This window comes from Lates calcarifer, linkage group LG12, assembly GCF_001640805.2.
Source record: "Lates calcarifer isolate ASB-BC8 linkage group LG12, TLL_Latcal_v3, whole genome shotgun sequence".
NCBI classification, from domain to species: domain Eukaryota; kingdom Metazoa; phylum Chordata; class Actinopteri; family Centropomidae; genus Lates; species Lates calcarifer.
Genome location: NC_066844.1, coordinates 24,267,222 through 24,287,705, shown reverse-complemented (window position 1 = coordinate 24,287,705; position 20,484 = coordinate 24,267,222). Strand labels below are relative to the sequence as shown.

The following is a 20,484-nucleotide window of genomic DNA, read 5'->3' as shown; positions in this document are numbered from 1 at the left end:
AATTCATTACTTCTGTTCTCCATCAAAAGTCAATTTTAAAATTTTAGATCGAAATATATGTCTAATACTGTATTACTGACACAGAGCTTTTTACACCCTGCTTGTGTTGCTATGGAGTGGAACTGATAAAAAAAAAAAAAACAATTTCATTAATATTTGTGCAGATATTTTTCTAAAAACAAACAAAAGTATAAAAAATGACTAAAATTACTTATTTATTTTTAATTTATAGCCACATTGGGTTTTTTTTTATAAGTACTTTTAAAGATAATTTGTTGGGATCTCATTGATATTTTTGACAAGTTTCCAAATTATGATGAAAGGCATCTTCTTTCTCTTAACAACACTACTCAAAATGACTTTCTTGAAGCTGGTAATAGGTTTTATGGCCAAAACAAGTCATGCTCATTTCAGCACAATGCCTAAGGGGCTTGGTTCACCAGACGCTTAAAAATGTTATTCCCTCAAAAACTCATCTTAAATTGATAAAAAACATTTTCCAATTAATTGATTAAGTTACCTTAGATGTTTTTTAATGAATATTTTTACAGTGTGATGGTGTTGTATCTGCCATCAACTAAGTTTTTGTGCTCTAAAAGCTGTTTTGGTTCTCCTTCACTTATCAATAGCTGCTGACTTTGGTCCATAAAAGCTCCAAATCACTTGCTTGTACCTTTGCTGACAGAATGGTTTGATAAGACAGTTACATGTCATGAAATGGGATTATTCAAACAGCACGACTATGTGGAATGATAAGTGTATAATTTGAACATGGAACTGAATGGCTACACAAATCTGAAATCAAAAGCACATAAATACATAACTCTACATAAAACATTACCGGTCTTAAGACTGCAGTTCTGACTGGGGGGGGAAGAGGGGAGGGGGTTCTTATTATTTTCACTATCATTTTACTAAGTAGTAGCGTTTTCCTCAAGTTTCCTCATGTTTCTACTCAGGCAAGATGAATTCATGTGTCTATTTTTGGATCCTGGCTGTGTAACAGATTAAAGAAACCCTGATCTACCACTTTAGGTTACACCTCAATGCTCCTTGTAAAGTTTATTTTTCCGGGGAAATCTGAGATATCTAAAGAGCCGAGGTAATACTTCAGCCATTGTCTTCAGAGACACTTAATTGACACTAATGGATGGATCACATGGATTTGTATTACAGTAACTATATATCCTGTGGTCATAATGTTCTGTAAGGGAGAGCTCTGGGAGCAGATCTGAAAAAATGTATCAGGGTTTGGTCTAGAAGGGGCAGCACAGTACGCCATTGTGGCTTCATGAGTGCCATTAAGGCATTACAATCAGAAAGTGTATGTAATATATCCATTATGCCGTTTAAAATGATAGACTGCATTGTTCAAACAGAAGATACCAATATTCAGTGCGTCTGACGTCTGTGGAATGTTAAAGGGCCAGTTCACCAAAATTACGAGAAACACAACACAAGCTGAGCAGTTTTTTTCCCACATTTCCCCGCCATGCAAATAGTTTTGCATCTGCTAGTTCATCTGCATAGTTTGTCACCACCTGAAACGATGCAGGTGAACCAGCTGCAAATAGGTGGTTGGTTGGATGAAGATGTCTGGATGGACTCTAGGTTTTAGGTTTTGCCGTCACCTGATGTAAATTGTTTTATATGAGTAACCCAACTTATGACTACACACCACCAAAGTAGGAAACCATTTTATGGAATTGATTTTTTTAAATATGGTTGAACTGACCCTTTAAGTATCTAAAACAATTAGCAAATTTGATTTAAATGTGTGATCTTATAAGGTAATATATGACATTAAGAAAATGCATGTGCATATACACGTCAAAAGTCAGTATCTTTAGCTGAAATGTATGCTTATTTGTGTTGCATTTGACGATGACGGTTACATTAAAATGTTGCTTATGTCTCTTTTTCTTATTTACTTTAACATTTAGGCAAATATAAAACATATTATTATTTTAAGAGATTGTATTACTCTATAATTTTTCATGCAAAAATTTGATTTATTGTTACAGCCTCATATAACAGCCTAACTATATAATCATTCTCTGAAGTAAACTGAAATTAAACTTAAACAAAACAGTCACATCTGTAAAGATATAAAGTAATACAATCTCCGCTGTATTTACTTTATATAAAGAGATGCTTAAAACATGGCAAGACATTTGAGAACTTGAATGAGCGTGTACATTACCAGTGTGTGTAATATACTGTATGAAAGACGTGCTACGGGTAAATGCTGTGCATGCATGCATATGTTCTTCATCTACTGACAATATACATGTGTGTGGAAAGGGTGAGGGGTTAAGGTTTGTGTGTATGTACATGTATGTGTGCGCTGTGGCTAAACCACAAGCTAAACATGAGTTCACCTGGATCCTTCTGATCCTTTTGACCTTTCTCAACTTCAGCGAGACAAAAGGAGAGAAAAGATAAAGAGGAGATATTTAGAATTAGCACCGTTCTAGGGTTATTTTCATGTTACAGGGGGAAAGCTCAGAGTTGTTATTCATCACCATGTGACCCCTTTCAAAGAATCTGCTGGGACAGTTTCAGCTCCAGGGAGTGAGGTTTCTAGGCAACAGAAAAACGTCACAAACACATAATAAAAAATAAAAAAAATAGAAACACTGAAACATTACCCTGTGGAAAATTGTAAATTAAAATAGTGATAAGATGTTTGTTAACAAACAGACAAAAGCTTCGACTATTGTAAACAGGTAGGACACACAAACAGCTGCCAGGATCATAGACAGGACACACTGAGTGACTTGAGTTGATTTGAATCAAGTAAAAAAAAAAAAAAAAAAATAGGAGCTGTTGAATCCAGACACCCTACCCTGTCCTCCCCATACAATAGCTCTGTTGAGAGATGCTCCTTCACTATCTCTGGTGTCACAGTGAGAAAAAAAAGCCTACCTGTTCGGCACAGCACACCACTGACACATGATCAGACCAAATGACTGGAGGAGATAACAATGTAAGCAATGTAAAAATGCATTCAAGTCAAAGTAATGGGCATCCAACCAAAAGAAAGAAGCTTACAGACCAGACTGCTCATTCATGTCCATCACAAACAGATGGTACTAAAAAAAGGACCCCGACTGATTCAGTGTGGTACTGCTCAGATCTCTCGACTGGTGTGCTCCCCACTCACTCTCACAGACAAAAGGCACAGATAAAAACAAGCATGGCAGGAGCAAGGTTTCTGAGGAAAGAGGAGAGGCAGAAGGGTAGATGAGGTGGAAGAGCGTTTTAAAAAAGGAGGAGGAGGGGGGACGAGGAGAGAGACTGGGGAGAGGATGATGAAGGTACTCACGGATGGTTAAATCCATCACTTGAGACGCCAAGCAGAAGACAGGGTGCTCATACATTTCCCTCTTTTTCCCTATAAAAAAGGATCGGGGCATGCAAGAGGCTGGGGTCAGAGGTGGGAAGGCTAGAGGTCAGAGGCTGATGGGAAGAGGGCTGTCCAGGTGAAAACGACATTCTGCTGGGCAGGAGGCCCAGTGGTAAAGTCAAATGTTTGGTTTGTTTTAAACCAGGCGCCTCACAAGGACAGTGGAAAGAAAATTCACATTGCATGGCAAGATAGTAAGGTTTAAATCCTTACTATCTGTAGCACCCTGAGGGATTTCTTTCAAGGCATAAACAACATCTGAGTGTAAGTATGCAAAGTGTATGTCAATGCAGTTAATGAATATACTGGAAAAAAGACAGAGCAAAGGAGAATAAGACATTTTAAAATGTCTTGTCTTTGATGTAATTTTTGATATGTAATCCATGCCAGTAAAGAAAGGCCATGTTGTTATGTCTCAAAGCACATGCAGGTGTCTGATGCTGGTTTGTAGGTGTTCAATCCCAGCATTCCTTTAGTTAAGAGCCACTTATCACATAGTAAAATAATCAAATTGAGTGATAACTGTGGCAAAGCCAGCAACTGTGAGAGAGGAGGGGAAAAAGCAGAGCAGACAGGGAGGGACAGGGAGCGGAAGATAGTGGTCTTCAGCAAGAACATAAGACAGAGGTGACAGGAGAGCTGCTGGTATTTCAAGGCAGGAGGGTGTTAAAGGGGGCTGGGCAGCGTCAGCTGGAGGAATCAGAGAGGTAAGAGCTACAGTAAGATAATGGAAGAGGGGGAGTGTGCATCGACTGGCAGCTGGGAGTCAGGACATTCAATTAAGCTGAACCCACAGTCCAATCGTCAAACGTCAAATGGCCAGGATACTACATAGCTTGAATAGTCAAGGCACAATGAGAGATCAGCACATCAACAGATTTTCAGGGCTTTGGATTTGAATGCATTTTTACTCACACACCTCTACACAAAAGCCAACTTGACCTACAGAACAGCACAGAGCTAAAGCAGGCCTGAAACAAAGGAGAGAGTTATTGGACTGAGACAAAAAGTGTCCGACAAACTGTCACAAAGAATTTGGGATGCCACAGATCATCTGGGATATGGACACAAATATACCATATACCAAGTGAAATAATCATGTGTAAAGAGATAAATAAATAAAAGACAATAGCACTATTTCATATTGGAGTAAGAAAACGGACGTCTGGGAATATATGTGTAGTCCTTTGTTAACAAAAGATTTTCAAAAAATATAAAAAGATCCTTTTTCCTGTTTTACGCCGCACTCAACCAATTCAATCTGAAACCATACATAATGAATGCATTTCATACAACGATATTTTAATGACCATTATGATTCTTTAGTTGATGTTTTTTTATCTACATATTATTAAGACATTCACTCCAGGAGTCATTATGGGATGCTGGGTTGTGTGTTTCTGGGTACCTTCAACTTTAGCATATTCCTTAATCCGCTGGTAGTTGAGCTGAGCGGCCTGCTCCAAACATTTGCGGATAACTCCTTTAACTTCTTCTGGTGGAACTGGGGTCACAATGTCCTTCATCAGGACCTACAGGCCACATTAAAGAGGAATTATGTAAGCTATTTTTATTACATCACATTTGTTCTTTCATAGGGTATAAAATATTTTATTATTTACAAACCCTCTCCAGCAAAGATAAAGTAGCCTTCAGTGCACCCTCTGGACGACCGAAGGGGAAACAATATCTACAAGGGAAGATGTAGACAGAAAAATGTAGAAACGGTGGAAAAAATACAAATAGGCATAATGTTATGTGACTAGAGATAATGTGGGGTTGGTGAGTTGGCAGTCACCTGAAATTTACAATCTGGTTTTCCAATATCACACGCAACCGCTCCTTGATGTCTTCAAAGCGTTCCTTCTCATCCACTTTCACTGTGCTCAGCCCGTCTGGCCTATGAGGATCACACCCACATACTTTAACCCAGCAGAGGATGAACTTATGCAACCTCTCATCTGACTCCAACAGGAGCAACAACAACAACAAAAAAAGTCCCACACTGGCTGACAGCTATCAGCTCCCCAGGAACTGACTGCAAATGTGTGCGTGAGATTTGTTTCTTGAGTTCCATTTGTGTTACAGACACAAAACAAATGACAACGTCTCACCTTTTCTGCCCTTGAAAGAGCGGTATTTTGGAATCCTTTCTCTTTCTAAACTTGAATATGCGTACTCGTTTAGAGGCAGTGCGAGGATCTGGGCTTTGGGAGCTCTTTGGGGACATGAGGGGCTCGTAGCCCAGCGGCCCCCAGTAACTGCTGCCCTCTCTGACTTTAACGGACGCATGGGAGGATGAATAATATGGACAGTAAGAGACTATGGCAACAAGGGACAGAGAGAAAAGAAAACAAAGAAAAATGGTAGAAAACAAGGAAATATGTAGAGATATACAATTGATTAACAACATAACATTGTAACAGAAAAAGCTGCAAAAAAAATAAACATAACAATAACATAAAAACAACAGAACATAAATATGGCAAAAGATGGAGGACAAAAAATGCCTATGATGCTTCTGATGAGGCTGACTTTTCATATTCTGTTTTTGCCCAGTGTTTATGGAGGTTTAGTGTACCCACCTACTCTACAGTATATAATCTATAGTCATAATCTATAGTGATCTTTAAGTGCTTTCAGATCCCATTCTGCAATGTCACTTACAGAGCACAAACATTTTAAAAGAAGGGATTAGGGCACACCTGTTTCCATGGACATGGGAGGCACAAAAAGCGAAGCTATAGTGAAGGAGAGTGGGGTCAATGATGGCCCCACTTTCTGCTCTTTCCAGCAGATCACGCAGGTAACACAGATGTCTGTGACAACCTCGAACCCCGTTCCTGGCACAGTACTCATCCAAGACAAACACCTGGCCTGGGCTGAACCATCCCTGCACAGCACGAACACAGATGGGAATTGTATTAACGCATTACCGCATATCAGCCCGCTGCCATAAACGCATTACACTGTGATGTTATTAAAGGAGCAGAGAAAAGACACTCACCAAGCAGCAGAAGGTGTCATTGAGCCTGTGGTCCAACGTGAGCCGCTGCACCATCTCAAAAAGCGAGGCGTGGTCAAAGCTACAGGGGTTAGCGGAGATAAACTCATCCATGCCATGTTTCTGAGCTCTGTCAGCGTCTATCCAGCCAACGGCACAGGGAAAAGCACACGGTTCAGAGGAGAGGACATCAGTGAGGCACGGGCAAACAGCAAGTCTTCATCACAACACAGAGACACCAGGGATTTTTTTGGCTACTTCTAAGGGCAAATTATAAACACTTACAGCTTACATTGTCAACTTGCATTGTGTCAGACAGCGTAAAGAGAGATTTAATGTATTGGTGGATGAGATTCTGAAGCTAAGCTCAGAGGGACCAGCGCTTCTACTGTATGTGCATGCATGAATCTCAGTATGTCCCATTCCCTGATGTTTAGCAGGGGAAATAAATTTGTACATATCCGAAACATGTTTGAAGAAGTGCTGCTGGATAAAATTAATTAATGCATTCTTCTTAATGTATTCAATAGATTCTGCCATTCGCAATTGTTGAAGGTCACTCAGGTCCTGACAAATATTGAGACGTGTGCTAGTAAAAAAAGACACAAATATGGCAAAAGAGTAATTTATTTGAACACACTGTATAGCTACAGTAAAAAGTGCTAATTCAATAAAAAGCTAAGTTGTTAAAAAAAAAAAAAAAAAAAGCCTTGACTGGAGATTTGCAGATTTCTCTCCAGTTATTGATCCTGGAAAATCAGGCTGTCTTGCTTTTAATGTTTGTCTTGCTCCATAACTTTTGCCATTAAGCTTCTCTGTATCAAGAAGACATTCTGATTTTGGAAACACTAAACCTGCTCTGTGAAATTCACTTAAGAAAAGAACATTAGTAGCATAAAATGTCATGAAATTATAATACAACTCAGTAAATATGGGTGATGAAAACATTGGTAGAATAATTAGTTTTCTACCGACTAAACTGACTAAACTGACTTTAATTTCTTGCTCTGTAAACAATAAAACTGTCAGAGATGAAATGATGGGGACAAGGGTGATTCAAAATAGATAAGAGATGCAGTCATGTCCTCTGTGTGAGTGACAGGTGTCATGTCCATGAGACACTGACATGAGTGATGGTGATTTCGGGGGGTGAGGGTGGGAAGTGGAGGCCTGATCTTGGCTGGGCAGGGCCGGAGTACCAAATAGAGCACAAGTGACATCTGTCAACCTCCGGGTCAGTAAGAGGGAAGGGAGGGGGGGAGAGAGAGGGTGTAATACGGGTGTGTGCTAAACATTCACAAGAATTTGCTAAAAAAAAAAGTAACCTACAAAGGGTTAAAAATTAGCTTTTTCTTTTGTTTTACTCCAATCTGAGAAGGAAACCTGTGAGACAACAAGTAAAATGTAGACAATGGAAATAGAGACCGTTCAAGGAAGAAGGACGAGACAGGTACAGTCAGTCATAATGTAAAAGAGGAGGACAGTTAACACATAAAATCTAGAAACACTGAGCGAAGGTAGTTAATGGCAGTAGAGGTGAGGTGAGGCCAGTGCCAGATGAAAAGACAGTGACAAGATGAGAGAGGATCTGGTGGGCAAGACAGTGGTCGGACAAGTGTTGGAGGAAACTGATGACCAACAAGAGAAAGATTCACTCAGGGCTGAGTTACAAAGGAAGTGATGCTGTGGAGGAGGGTTGAGATAGTGAGAAAACATCCAAAGAGTGAACAGAAGGTGCCTGGGGTTGCGCTATGACACAAAGTGAGTGGGCTGTATCTCCTTCAGGTTGGATTAAATGAGGAAATGGAGTTGAAGTCCAGAATACAATCAATATTACAGTGACATTATCATAACTTACAGTGACTCCTTGGTAATTACTTCAACCATGAGTAAAATTACCAAATTACCAAAGTGAATAGACGGATACTTTTGCATACATTTATAAATTATCACATGCTGGAGAACATTGTGACTTTTCATTGAGCTTTTGAATGTCATGCACATCTGCAGACCCATTTTCAAATTTGCATTTTTTTTTTTTTTTTTTTTTTTTGGCATTCCTTTTTTTTCTCTACGCATTTGCAAGTTGACAATACTTGAATATGTTGCAGTGTATTCATGATCTCTACAGAGCACACTAACAGGCATACCACTACCGGAGAACTCTAATAGGGTAGCAATACAATTTGGTGCAAGTACATGGGTAAATAGCATGAAGCCGACAGAGGCAAAACTGTATCATTCTCTGGGAGATGGGGGAAATGAATGAAAACTCCTGTATTTGTACAAAATTATGGACACATGACACAGGTGTTCTCCTATTCAGGCAAACAAAGGGCAATCAAAAGAAATCAAAATGAGAGATCTCTCCTTTCTGGAGGTGTAACACCGGTCTAGCCTCTATCTACAAGCCCATCTACTGTAGGAGGAAGGAGGAGGAGGAGGGGGAGGGGGAGGAGGGGGGTTATCCGGAGTATTTTATCTTAAGAAGGGGCGGCATTAGCTACTCCTTGTCTTTGGCATTCAGAATACTCCGCGTACATATTTGCCAACTCTCATCGAGAAAAGTTAAAAGAAAAAGAACTAAAAGCAATTGAGCCCTCTGAAGTAAAGCATGATCAACGCTTAGGAAGTGCCAAAAGAAATTTCACCCATGCACTGAATATATATTTGGAAACATAACACCACAGACTGCCATCATCATTCACACTTTATCCACATTTCTATCTTTGAATAAATGTATACATACATCAGATTTTTCTAGGTTTCATCTAACTGCTATAAAAGAAATAAATTTGCATTATTAATAATACATTTACATTTTCTCATAACATAAAATGTTACATGCTTTTCTAAGAGTATGTCACATTTTATTATCACATTGCTTTACTCTGAGGGGTCCCATCACCAATATGTTTAAAGAGAGAAGGCAATTATGCAGTAACAACTATAATATCAACTTTAACCATTACTGAGTCAAATAATAAGTTCTTAGAATAAAAGACATGCATCCTATACTGGCACGAATGGATGCTTATACTTTGATCCTCAAATAGAGGTCGTCAAAAACAAAAAAGTTATCAACTAATATCTAAGACATGAAGCGAGACGTGAAAAAGGAGAAGAGGGAAAGAAGAGAGAAAGAACGTTGCATTTGTCAGATAATCAGCGGGGATTATCTGAGCTGTGCCGGCTACAGGGAAGCACTTACCCTTGAGTCCAGCTAGAAGACAGCAGGGTAAGAAGGGACAAACCAGAATAACATAAAGACTAGCAACAAGGCTGGAGGAGAGCAATCACGAGAGACCCTGACCTAGCAGCTGCATTACTCAAGAAGGGTACAGGCAAAGCATGAAGAAGAAAACACAACTCAAAAACAACAACCTATACCAACATGAGAGTTTGTGGGTGGTGGTGTGTGAGTACATGTGAGGATATGTGAACTTGACAACAGATGTTGAGGCATATTAGAGAGAGAAAGAGGGAGACAGAGACAGAAAGAGAGAGAGACAGAGACAGAGGGAGGAAGAGAGAAGTTACGATCCTCATCACTCCACTGCAGTTTATTTATTCTGGATTCTGGACAAGTACTTAAGGAGTCGAGAGCTACACGTTAAGTACTGTCACTCTGTCTAACTGCAGATCAAACAGAAGGCTTACTTTTAAAAGGGACATTGGCAAACACATACACCTACATGATGAAGTAAACCCCAACAGTCACTTATATGTGTAAAAGATGCCTGTGTCTTTTTTAAAAGGAAAGAGACTATGAAGGTCCTGGAAAGATTATAATAAATCAAGTGGTGACACTATTGGTGAAAATGGTGAAAAGTGTTTTCAACTATGGGAAAACTGATCACAAATGTAGCAATAGAGCTTAACTTGCTTTCAAGGGGCACTCCACTGATTTTGCTCAAAGATCTTCTTGTCATAGTTAGTAACACTGAATCCAAATATAATGCAAAGTTTGACAAATTTTCCACAAAAACTGCAAAATAAAATGTGAACTAATGTGCATTTTCATCCACTACTCAGCTGGGGGTGTTAATTTTCCATTCAGCTACCATTAAACAGTAGAAAACACTGTAGAAAACATGATGGAAATAAGGCATTTGTATTTGTTTAACATATTTATTTGAGGCATGTCTCCTCTCCTCCTCTACATAGACCTGATGTTTTGGTCTGTCACTATTTTTGGTCTCTCTAGAGGAGAAACCATAAGTCACCTGCTTCATGTACTTTATGATTTATTAGCTAAGTCTGTTTCCATCGCACTTTGTTGCATTTTGCTTTTATCACTACCACTTTTCCACTTCACCAGCGCTAACTTAGGTTGGGACTGAAGACCACAAACTTATACCAGAATCTGCACTACTAACTAGATGTTTAGCATTTTAAAAACATTTGCATTGTGTTTTTGCATCTTGTTACACAGTAGAAACTGAAGGTCAGAACTTTTCTGCTTTCTTTAATAATGACTATTCTTTATTTCATCTCTCAGAAGTCCCACAACTTTATGGAAATCACTGGAATACCCCTTTGAGCCATCTTTGGAGATTTCAGTATCCTCACACAAAGTCCAACACAATATGTTTGTTTGCGTTTATTAGAACAGTTAAGGTGTGTGATGTGCTCTAAACCACTTTCTAATATGAAACTAGATGATCAGGGAAGGGGAAAAAAATACTCAAAATATTTGCAGATCACCCAGAACCTTCATAGGACTCTCGTTTTTGATCAGTCCACTGCAGCAGAGTCAGGAGGGCTGTGTATGTTATGGTCCCAGTGCCATTCAAGACCACCAGGGGGTGAAACATGTACGCGTGGTGTGCCACAATGTTTCAGGGAGGGGGTAGGAGGTCTGTGCCACTGTGAGGAGGCTTTGAATGGCAACAGCTGGCATCAGAGGCGTCAACTAACCACAAGAACGATCACATACTGGACAAAGAAACCAATGGAGAAACAACATAGAATTTATGTGATAGGATTCTGAGTAACTGGTCCAATTCATGTAGATCATATAGTTCTACTACAATGATGATTAACAGAGTGACATAAACTTGGGGCTTTTTACAATTATAATTATTACTACTAGTAGTAGTATTATTATAATTACCCTAGATATCAAGTTTTTTAGTATATGTATTGAATGCCAATTATTTATTCTACCATTTTTCTAAGAAAAAAATAAAAAATATTCATTTAAGTTTGAAAAGAAATCTTACTCTGTGGAGTCAAAAGATGCACACAAAAAATATATATTTTGTTCTGAATAGCAGGATCTATTATTGTGGATTGTTAAGCAGTATGTGACATTTAAGTTCAGTAGGTCATAAAGGTCTATGTTAGTGTAGTTATGAGCAAAAATCAACTAGTTTGAACTTTTGGTCTAGAATAAGAAGGAAATGATGACAAAATTGGCCAAAAACCAACTAAAGTATACACAGACTGTGTGAAGAAAAGTGTTGCTGGTTGAATTTCTGTGGTGATACTTACAAAAAATATTGTATTCCCTTCTTTAATGAGGGGGGACACAGGAGACGGTTACAACAGAAGTTGGTACAGATGCCACACTACTGTAGACAGTCTTACCTTCACTTTGCTACCTGACCTGTGGGCTGCTTAGAGGTGCAAGTACAGTGACAGATTGGTTAAAACTTTAGACATGTCTGGCTTGGCCGTCATTCAGTTATGAGGGACAAAATCTGTGAGAAACTGTCTCAGAACCACAGTTGCCTTCACAGCTGCCCTCTAGCGCTACAAGTAGATTAAAGCAGGCCTACAGTTAGGATGAGAGCAGCACACCCTGGCACTGTCAGTATGAATTCAACCCCAGCAGGCTTGAATGTTCAAATCTTATGTGTGGTGACCTATTTAGTTTTTATACAAAGTTTGCACACTGTATCCTGCTGCTGTATGATGAAAGTCTTTTTTCGGCTTGATTGTTCCTTGTGAACAGACTGATGAAATAGCATGGAACTGCACCTTTAAACACTGTGGGAGTGGTGACAATGAGTGGAAGTTCATCAGATGCTGGAGGGATCTGTGAGAGATCAAGGCATGTGTGTGCGTGCTTGTGTGTTAGTTCTACCAACACGTTTTGTGACTGCAGTGTGGAGCGCATGGCGTGAGACATTTATGGGTTAGAGCTTTCACTTGTTTTGTGGATGGAAAACTGCTTTCTGCTTAAGTGACCGTGTTGTGTTTCGGGCTACTTACAGAACTGAGAAATGGGAGCATCCATTTGGGCTGAGGCACCCCCTTTGGAGTTGAGTTTCTGGACCTGAGTGGGCGGGACGGGCTTGTGGGACTGGCCAGTGGCGCGATACATGGCCTGGACCCACAGGATGCGGTCCTGCTCATCATCACTGGCAAAGATCACAGTGTCACCTTCCTTCACTGCATTGAAGAAAGCCCGGCCGCCATCCAAACCTGAGACAGGGACGATCAGGTACGAGTGATTCAGTTTTTACAACGTATATGTATGTGCACTTGTAGCTGTATGACGTGTAGGTGTGCTGTCTCACCTGGCTGAGGGTCACTGTAGTCCACAGTGTACCCGTCCAGCTGGAGAAGCTCCTGTGGCTCTGACTTTTTCTCTCTGTAGCTGCACATGGCGAATGTATACTGACTCACCTACAACACAAAAGATTAACCATCACTTCAACCAGCCATAGAAAAACGTATTAAATTCTGTATTGTTCTTGATTAATGAAATATGAAATAATAGTCAATGATTTTAAAATATAGAAAAAACAGTACATATTCCCCTGCCTTGGTGAAATATAAACCAACCTTATGGCTTAATATAGTCTAAAGTAGCAATACTAATGTGCAGTAAATGCTAATTTTCGTTTTATTCTCAAGAGGCACTCAATATTGTGACTCAGTCACTTTAAAGGAATCTTTAAAGCTGACTAATGGCTCAGTGGCTATGACCTCTACTAAGAGGGTCACTGCTGCTTCAATTTGGCTAAGCATTGTTTTAAGTCGGAGATAACCCACCTGCACAAGGACAAAGAAACGCTTCTTCCAGCGCTTCCACACATTCTTCCCAAAAGCCCACAGATACCTGTCAAAACATTGTTCACAAACAAGGACACAAAACATAACATCATAACAAAACACAAAAAACAAAATAATGAATGTATCTGGCACACAGAAAAACAGTTCATTATATTTGATATAAAAAATGTGGATTACTAGAGAAATTAGAAAAGTTGATCCAAATTCTGAGGACAAATAGTGCAAGAGTTACATAAATAGAATTTGATTAATGTTGCCTTCAATATTTTGAGTTTTTTGGCACCTTTCTAATTTAAAAAAAAAAATCTAAACTACACACTGGTGTCCACCAGGGGGAGTAGTGCACTTCACAGTATTTTTCCATGGTACGTGACTAGAAATGAGGCCAAAGAGCTGAGAGGGCTTGAGTTCTATAAGAAAGACATGGAAAATGAAAGGCGCTCAGGAACATCACTGCATGGTTTACATGGCGATGGCGGGATCTCTTACCCGCAGTGTTTCATGTTCTGTGGTTTGTCCATACGTATGGCCAGTTTGATCTTGAGATCTTGGTCAGGGCAAGCCTTGGTCACAGTCATCTTATGGAGCTCTGACTGCTTGGGGCTGTTAGGAGTCGGGTGGAGGACAACCTGCACTCATGAGAAAAAAAGACAGCAAAAAGTCAGACTCCATATTTATTAGTGCTGATATCCAGGGGGTGAATCTTTGATCTCACCCTGTGCAGCATGTCCTGTGTGTATTTGCGAGGGCTGGTGATTACGTGCGTTTGTGTTGCACAGGTTTTGAAAGTGAAAGAATAACGCGAGTCAGTGTCGGGAAACAGAACAGCGCTTTGCTCTGCCTCCCCGAAGAGGAGGCCTAATCTCTCTTTGCTGAGTTAAAGAGCTTTGAGGAAGCCTGCCTTCCTGCCAACGCTGCTGCAGTGGGAGATCAAAGAGCCTTGTCACAGCCAAGGTCACTGCCACTACAGGGACGTCTGAGGCGCCGCTGCTTGAACGCAAACCAGCAACACCAAATTCTTTAAACTATCACAATGACCTTACACATTTACACCTCAGGAAAGTGCAGGGCGGAGAACTGAGGAAAGTTTCTGCTGCCTCTGCATTTGAGTCAGTGGCACTCAGGATTTAAATAATAATTCCAAAATTGGAAAATAAGTTTTTCTTAAATGAGCCTACTTTTATCATATGAGAGAAGTGCAGTAGTATAATTGATTTGTGTTCTGGACAAACAAGCAATATGTGACAGTATGAATATGAGAAGTGTTTGCCGGGAGCACACAAATGTGCTGTTTGCTCCTCCAGTATTTGCAAAAAATGCTCAGACAAAAATCTAAACTCAGCAGGACTAGGGTAGAGTTTTTATATGCACAAAAGGATTTTTTTTCATTTTCACAACCTTGACCTCATGTTTAACTTGCAAAAAAAAAAAAAGTTATTTCTGATTCAGTTTCAGGTAACAGTACAGTAGAAACACAGTTTGACTTACCAAAGGCAGAATGTTACAGACACCTTCAACCGAACCAAAATCTGTGTGTATATCAGACACAGACCCACAACAAAGTGCTTGTGAATCTGCGGACTTACCATGTATATATTTATGTGCCTATTTATCATCTACAGAGGCTGACATTTGTGCTAAATACATGTTTATTGTTCCTTTTTGTGGCACATGAGGCCTGATTTTCATGGCTGTGTGTTGAGATCACAGTGTTTGTCTGTGTCGGTAATAATAGTAAATATTACAACAAGAGGTGTTACCCTGCCCAGTTCTTTGTCCTCCAGTGCCAGCACCCCTGTGCTCTCTGTAAACAGTTTCACCTTGACAGCAGGCAGAGGGTGTGTGGTGGTGAAGTCCCCTTGGGTCCCCCAGCTGAAAGACACAACAAAAGACACTCCAGAGGTTAGCTTCCATGACAGCATGATAGCACAGTATTCCCACACAGTGACTTCATCTCCAGCAAATCACCGCAACACTTTTACTTGTCAGTAAAAGCATTAGTCAGGAAGGATGGTTTCACCTTCTTCTGAGCATTTTCCAACTTAAATCACAGAGTAAATGTTGGTAAACAACATCAAATAGACAGATAATACAGCAATCAAAATCAAAATAAAAGCCCTGTTTCTAGATACTTTACTTTAACAAAGCCTTGAAATGGCTGCTGACAATTTGTGGGCCACAGGGATTGCAGTATACATAAGAGGGGAGGTAATACATTGTTTATGGACACACACACACACACACACACACACACACACACACACTGCAGTATATCTTTTTATCACAGAAGAAAGATGATGGGGGACTGACTGGAAGTCCTTTATAAAAGAAGAAATACTGCAGAGTCACACTGATCTACAGTATGTCAAAGTCAGGATAAAACCACAGAAGATAACACACACACTCACTTTATTCCTCCGCCTCACTGTCACTTGTTCTAAATGCATTCCTGCTATTTATATACCAGACATCTTTAAGGCTGCTCTTGGCAAGACGTTTATATAACAAAACACCCGTCTCATCAGCCAAAATTATTTCCTGGGTCTGCAACAGAAAGTGGCAGAGAGATGCACCAGACTGGCTAAAATTAACTTCTGCTGCCAAGTATATTGTTTTTATTTAACCCTTATCATAAGCATGTCTCTAAAAGCAGGACAATTCATCTGCATGGCTTTTGTCAAATGCAAAAACTGCAATGCAAATGGCACAAAAATGCATTAAAACTGTGTTTAAGAAAATGAGAAGGAAACGGGGATCTATTAATTTTTAACTAACTAATAGGAGATAAAAATAGAAAGAGAGTGACAGACAAAGAAATAAAAGTCAGGGTTTTACGTACCATATAGCAAAGCTGTTATTCATGTGCCACACCACATCGGTACATCACATACCTCTCTACATGGAACACATTTAAGCTCTCATTCACACTGGGAGGTAGTCAAGAGTCCACACAAACACAAACCCACACAAACACGGGGGAACGTAGACCCCGAACAAAACAGACCAGGCTCAAAATTCCACCCCAGGACTGTAGTTATGAATCCAGACTTGAAGGATATGGTCATAGTTATGGCTAAAACAAAACCAGCGGGACCATACATGCATTTTACTGGTCAGTGGAATTGTTCCTCCTGTGCAAGAGATCCCTTTCTAAAGTGATTTTAATCTAGGTAATGCAGGACAAAATCAACAGTCCCTGTTGAATGTAAAGATAATTTTGAGAGTACAGCAGAAGCTCCAGTCTTCAGCAGTCTCAGTCAGTCAAATTAAGGGGGTTATCTTCCCAAGTTTTTATTTATTGATTTATTTATTTGAAGTCAATTCCCTCTTGGAGTTCACACACACAGTGTTTCCTTGTTGTGCCACAGTGGAACAGATGACATTTGGTTCTAAAGACTGTAACTTTAGAAGAAGATGCCCACTTGATTTGTCTAACTCACACTTCTGAGACCTCTTTGGCTGAACTTGAACCAGTAACTTGTTGGAGTCTCTGGTGGTTGCCAACTGGTCTCGGCCAAGAAACGGCAAATAACTGCCACCCCACCCCTTTTTAAAATGACAAATTCTCATTTCTTCACTTTAGTTTTTGTACAGATTAAACAAATTAGATATAGTGTGCTAATTAGAGAGCGACCCAAGAGCCAAGTGCTTAGGGCACATACCACATGGGCGAGTCCCCAGCTCAACTCACGGCCAGCTGCACCATTTGCTGTCATTCTTCTACTTTCTTTCTCCGTATTTCCTGTCTGTCTTCACTGTCACTATCAAATAAAGGCATAAACATGCATAAGAAATAAATCAATAAGTAGATAGCTGTAGAGGTGCTGGAAGGTGGATGTTCTTACTTTTGGTCAGAGCCAGGCTGGTAGTTTCCTCTCGTTTCCATTCCTTATGCTAAGCAAAGCTAACATGCTGCAGGCTCCAGCTACATATTCATCATACAGACATGACAGTGGTATCGATCATCAAACACAGGGCAAGAGCTTATTTCCCAAAATGTCGTACTATAGCTTTAAAAAATGGATCGCTTTGTGGCCAGTATGGACAGGAGGACTGATGAAAGCCACCAACAGTGCTTTTACTGTACATATGGGCATGTGAATATTGTTTTTGAAATAGACGTGAAAAATGTGAAGATGTGAGTCTATCCTTTCAAAGCAAATCACTAATAAAATGACTAAATCTCATAAACAAGCTACGCCTTCACAAGTCCAACGGATTAAAAGAAAATAAAACCACACAGGGAGAATGCAGTTTACTGTAATCATGTTACACAACATATATGGGCTTTTGTTACCTCTCGCTGCTATCTGCAGCTGCCAACATGTCATGCTGCTATGTGGAGCCTTAAGAATATAACACAAACGCCTGATTTCTCTCTCTCTCTCTCTCTCTCTCTCTCTCTGGTGAGGCATGGAGGATATGGTGTCAGTTTCCAGCCTCGGAAAGCTGTTTTTCTTGTAACCACTACTAACATTCATAATTAATTGCAACTTAATGTACATAAAGACGCTGCAGTTCAAACATTTACAGAGCAGAGAAGCTGCTGGCTGATGGTGAGGAGCTTGTGGTGAGCTGTGTTGATTTCAGATGGAGGCATTGTACTGGCATGAAGGTGACCTTGTGGATCAATCTAACGTCTATTAATGGATGTGACAGTGCTGTGCTCCTACAGCTCTTTCTCCAAAATATATTAAAGCCTGTGTGTGTGTCAGTGGTTAAAAAAAATTTAAAAAGAAAAAAACACAAATAATTACAACATGGAAACATTAAGTTTTTCAATCCTTTATACAATTCATCATAGTAAAGTGTAAGTTTACAATAGTAAGTTAACTGTCAGTCTGAGCACAGCTATAACTGTATGCAAATAACCTGCAGTAGTATTTACATTAATACACTTATCTCGTGTGTGTTTATGTGTTTTTTCTGTGTGCATACCCACCTACACAGACACACACATTACCCTTGCCTTGTTCTCCTCTAATCCCTTCTATCATTCATGTCGCTCCATCTCTCTCACACTCTCTTCGTAAAATGGCTCTTGAATTAGGGAGATCAGAGGAAGACATCTGGGCCTTAAAATAGCTCATATTTGCATGAATGTTTCATGGATATTTTTCTCTTGTATCTTGCACTGTGCAATACTGAAGGTAGATGTGTTTAGCAGAAGATGTATTTTCCTTCACTGAGACCCCATCGTGGTTATAAATAGGGTTTAATGAACTGGGATAACAAGGAGTGAGGCAGCAAAGTATTTTGGGATATGTGCAAACTGCTGGGACATGCAATGGGAGGAAGAAATTTTTACAAATGATGCCATTTCATACTTGACATACTGTGGATTACACAATGAATTTTCACACCTTGATCGTCTGAATCAGAAATCTCCCAGCTTGTTGGGTTCAGCTGTGAATCATGAATGACTCAAGCAGCTTTCACAAAGCAGAGACAGTAAAGGTTTTTGTTTTCCCACAGGTTTAGCAATTTGCTGTTAAGGCTTACCACACCCCAAATATTCATTAAACTTATATCTCATTAAGTGCAGGGTCAGGTGGTGGTATATTGTGAGTGGCTACAAGAGCATCTGCTGCTGTGGACCAGATAATTGATAGAGTTCAAAAGAGGTAAATTGAAGTTTCGCTCAGTCGCACAGTCCCATTTCTTTTTAAACACAGTGTCTCACATGCAAAGTGCCTCTGAGAGGGAATGACGCATCAGAGAACACAAGCAAGAGGGCTGGAAATGTCTTTCTGCAACCACGAACCCACTGAGATGCAGGAGAGTTTGGCAGCAGAGGCTTGCTGTAAGTTTCAAGTGTATTTTCTTTGAGAAAGAATTTTACTCTGAAGCAAATCACAGGAGGTGCCAAAGATCAATAAAAGAACAGGACAGACTCTCGGCTGTGCAGGCTTAAGAATAACAGTTAAATTATTGGAAAGATAATTAAAATTTTCCCTTTGGATAATATCAATGATTACAAAGCCATCTCCGTCTGTCGTCTGAATGTTAGTGCCAGTAGTAGAAACACTGACTGTAGATAAAAAAAGAACATTATGTAGGATTTGTAAGGAAATGTCTAAGATATATTCTTATACAATAATAGTCAAATGTCCACACTGTTCATTTGTATTTCACTATTGCTGCTAAACAAAAATAAAAAAGCATTACCATTATCATAATAAATAACAATACTAAAATGCTAAAATGATTACTTGGGTACTTATGTTTTGATGCTGTGCATGCACAGTTGCACATGCATATTGTGTACATCACTACTAAGTTTGTCTTGTTGGTTTTCTTGATGTTTTTGGAAGCTTGTTTAACTTAACTACAGCACAGTAGTTAGTCCATTCTACTCGCAATGCAGTGACACTAATATGAAAACGTGCGTGAGTGTGTGCACGTGCATGCAAGGCCCTTACGTTGGCTTGGATGCTTCTGCTTGGTCGGTCTGGAGTTTCTCGCCTCCTTCCACCTCCATGGTGCAGTAGACAATCCTGTTCGGAGCCAGAGACTTCAGCCCCTGCACTTCCATGATCACCACCTGGGAAGCACAGATACCTCAGTGAAGGTTGTAGATGAAGAGTGATTCATCTCTTGACAGGGGTCAGAGAGGAGATGTGCAGGCGGTAAATCCTTCCGGCTTGATAGAAATTTGAAACACACTCTGCCAGCTTCAGTCACTATTTACACTTGTCACTGGTGCCCTCACATTACAAAAATGTAGATTTTCTGCTAGAACAGCCCATAAAAATTACAGCCATCTTTCCTATAAAACGAAACTCTCTATCATCAGAGCTGCTCGTAGGCATAATCTACCACATCAAATCTTATATGTGGTCTTTAATCGCTCAGTGAATACATTACTAACACTGCCAGGAGTAGCTGTATTATTGTAACTATAAATTCCTAGTGGGACAACCAAAGACAGAAATATGCACATGTCCAGGACAATACATCTGTTTTGAATGGAAGCATCCACCAGATCCACTGATGTCCTCATTGTGCCAAAATATTTTGTTTGACTGTTGCTGTTTATATACAG

At 39.8% G+C, this 20,484-nt stretch overlaps 1 protein-coding gene across 9 annotated transcripts in view; it reads right to left on the bottom strand.

Annotated features, from left to right (window-relative positions):
* cadpsb (Ca2+-dependent activator protein for secretion b) overlaps positions 1–20,484 on the bottom strand; it is a 64,258-nt gene that overhangs the window by 15,356 nt on the left and 28,418 nt on the right. For 4 of the 9 annotated variants that reach the window (XM_051074514.1, XM_018686537.2, XM_051074510.1 and 1 more), the window contains exons 6-17: positions 19,862–19,983; positions 15,200–15,311; positions 13,929–14,068; positions 13,419–13,485; positions 12,941–13,049; positions 12,633–12,845; positions 6,417–6,553; positions 6,115–6,302; positions 5,208–5,309; positions 5,036–5,099; positions 4,818–4,941; positions 3,329–3,397 (exon numbers count right to left, since the gene is read on the bottom strand). In XM_051074514.1, the coding sequence (XP_050930471.1) occupies positions 3,329–3,397; positions 4,818–4,941; positions 5,036–5,099; positions 5,208–5,309; positions 6,115–6,302; positions 6,417–6,553; positions 12,633–12,845; positions 12,941–13,049; positions 13,419–13,485; positions 13,929–14,068; positions 15,200–15,311; positions 19,862–19,983 (1,447 nt within the window). Of the gene's footprint in view, positions 1–2,381; positions 2,415–3,328; positions 3,398–4,817; positions 4,942–5,035; positions 5,100–5,207; positions 5,310–6,114; positions 6,303–6,416; positions 6,554–12,632; positions 12,846–12,940; positions 13,050–13,418; positions 13,486–13,928; positions 14,069–15,199; positions 15,312–19,861; positions 19,984–20,484 lie in introns of all 9 variants that reach the window. The other 5 variants (XM_051074515.1, XM_051074511.1, XM_051074512.1 and 2 more) reach the window with 2 other exon arrangements.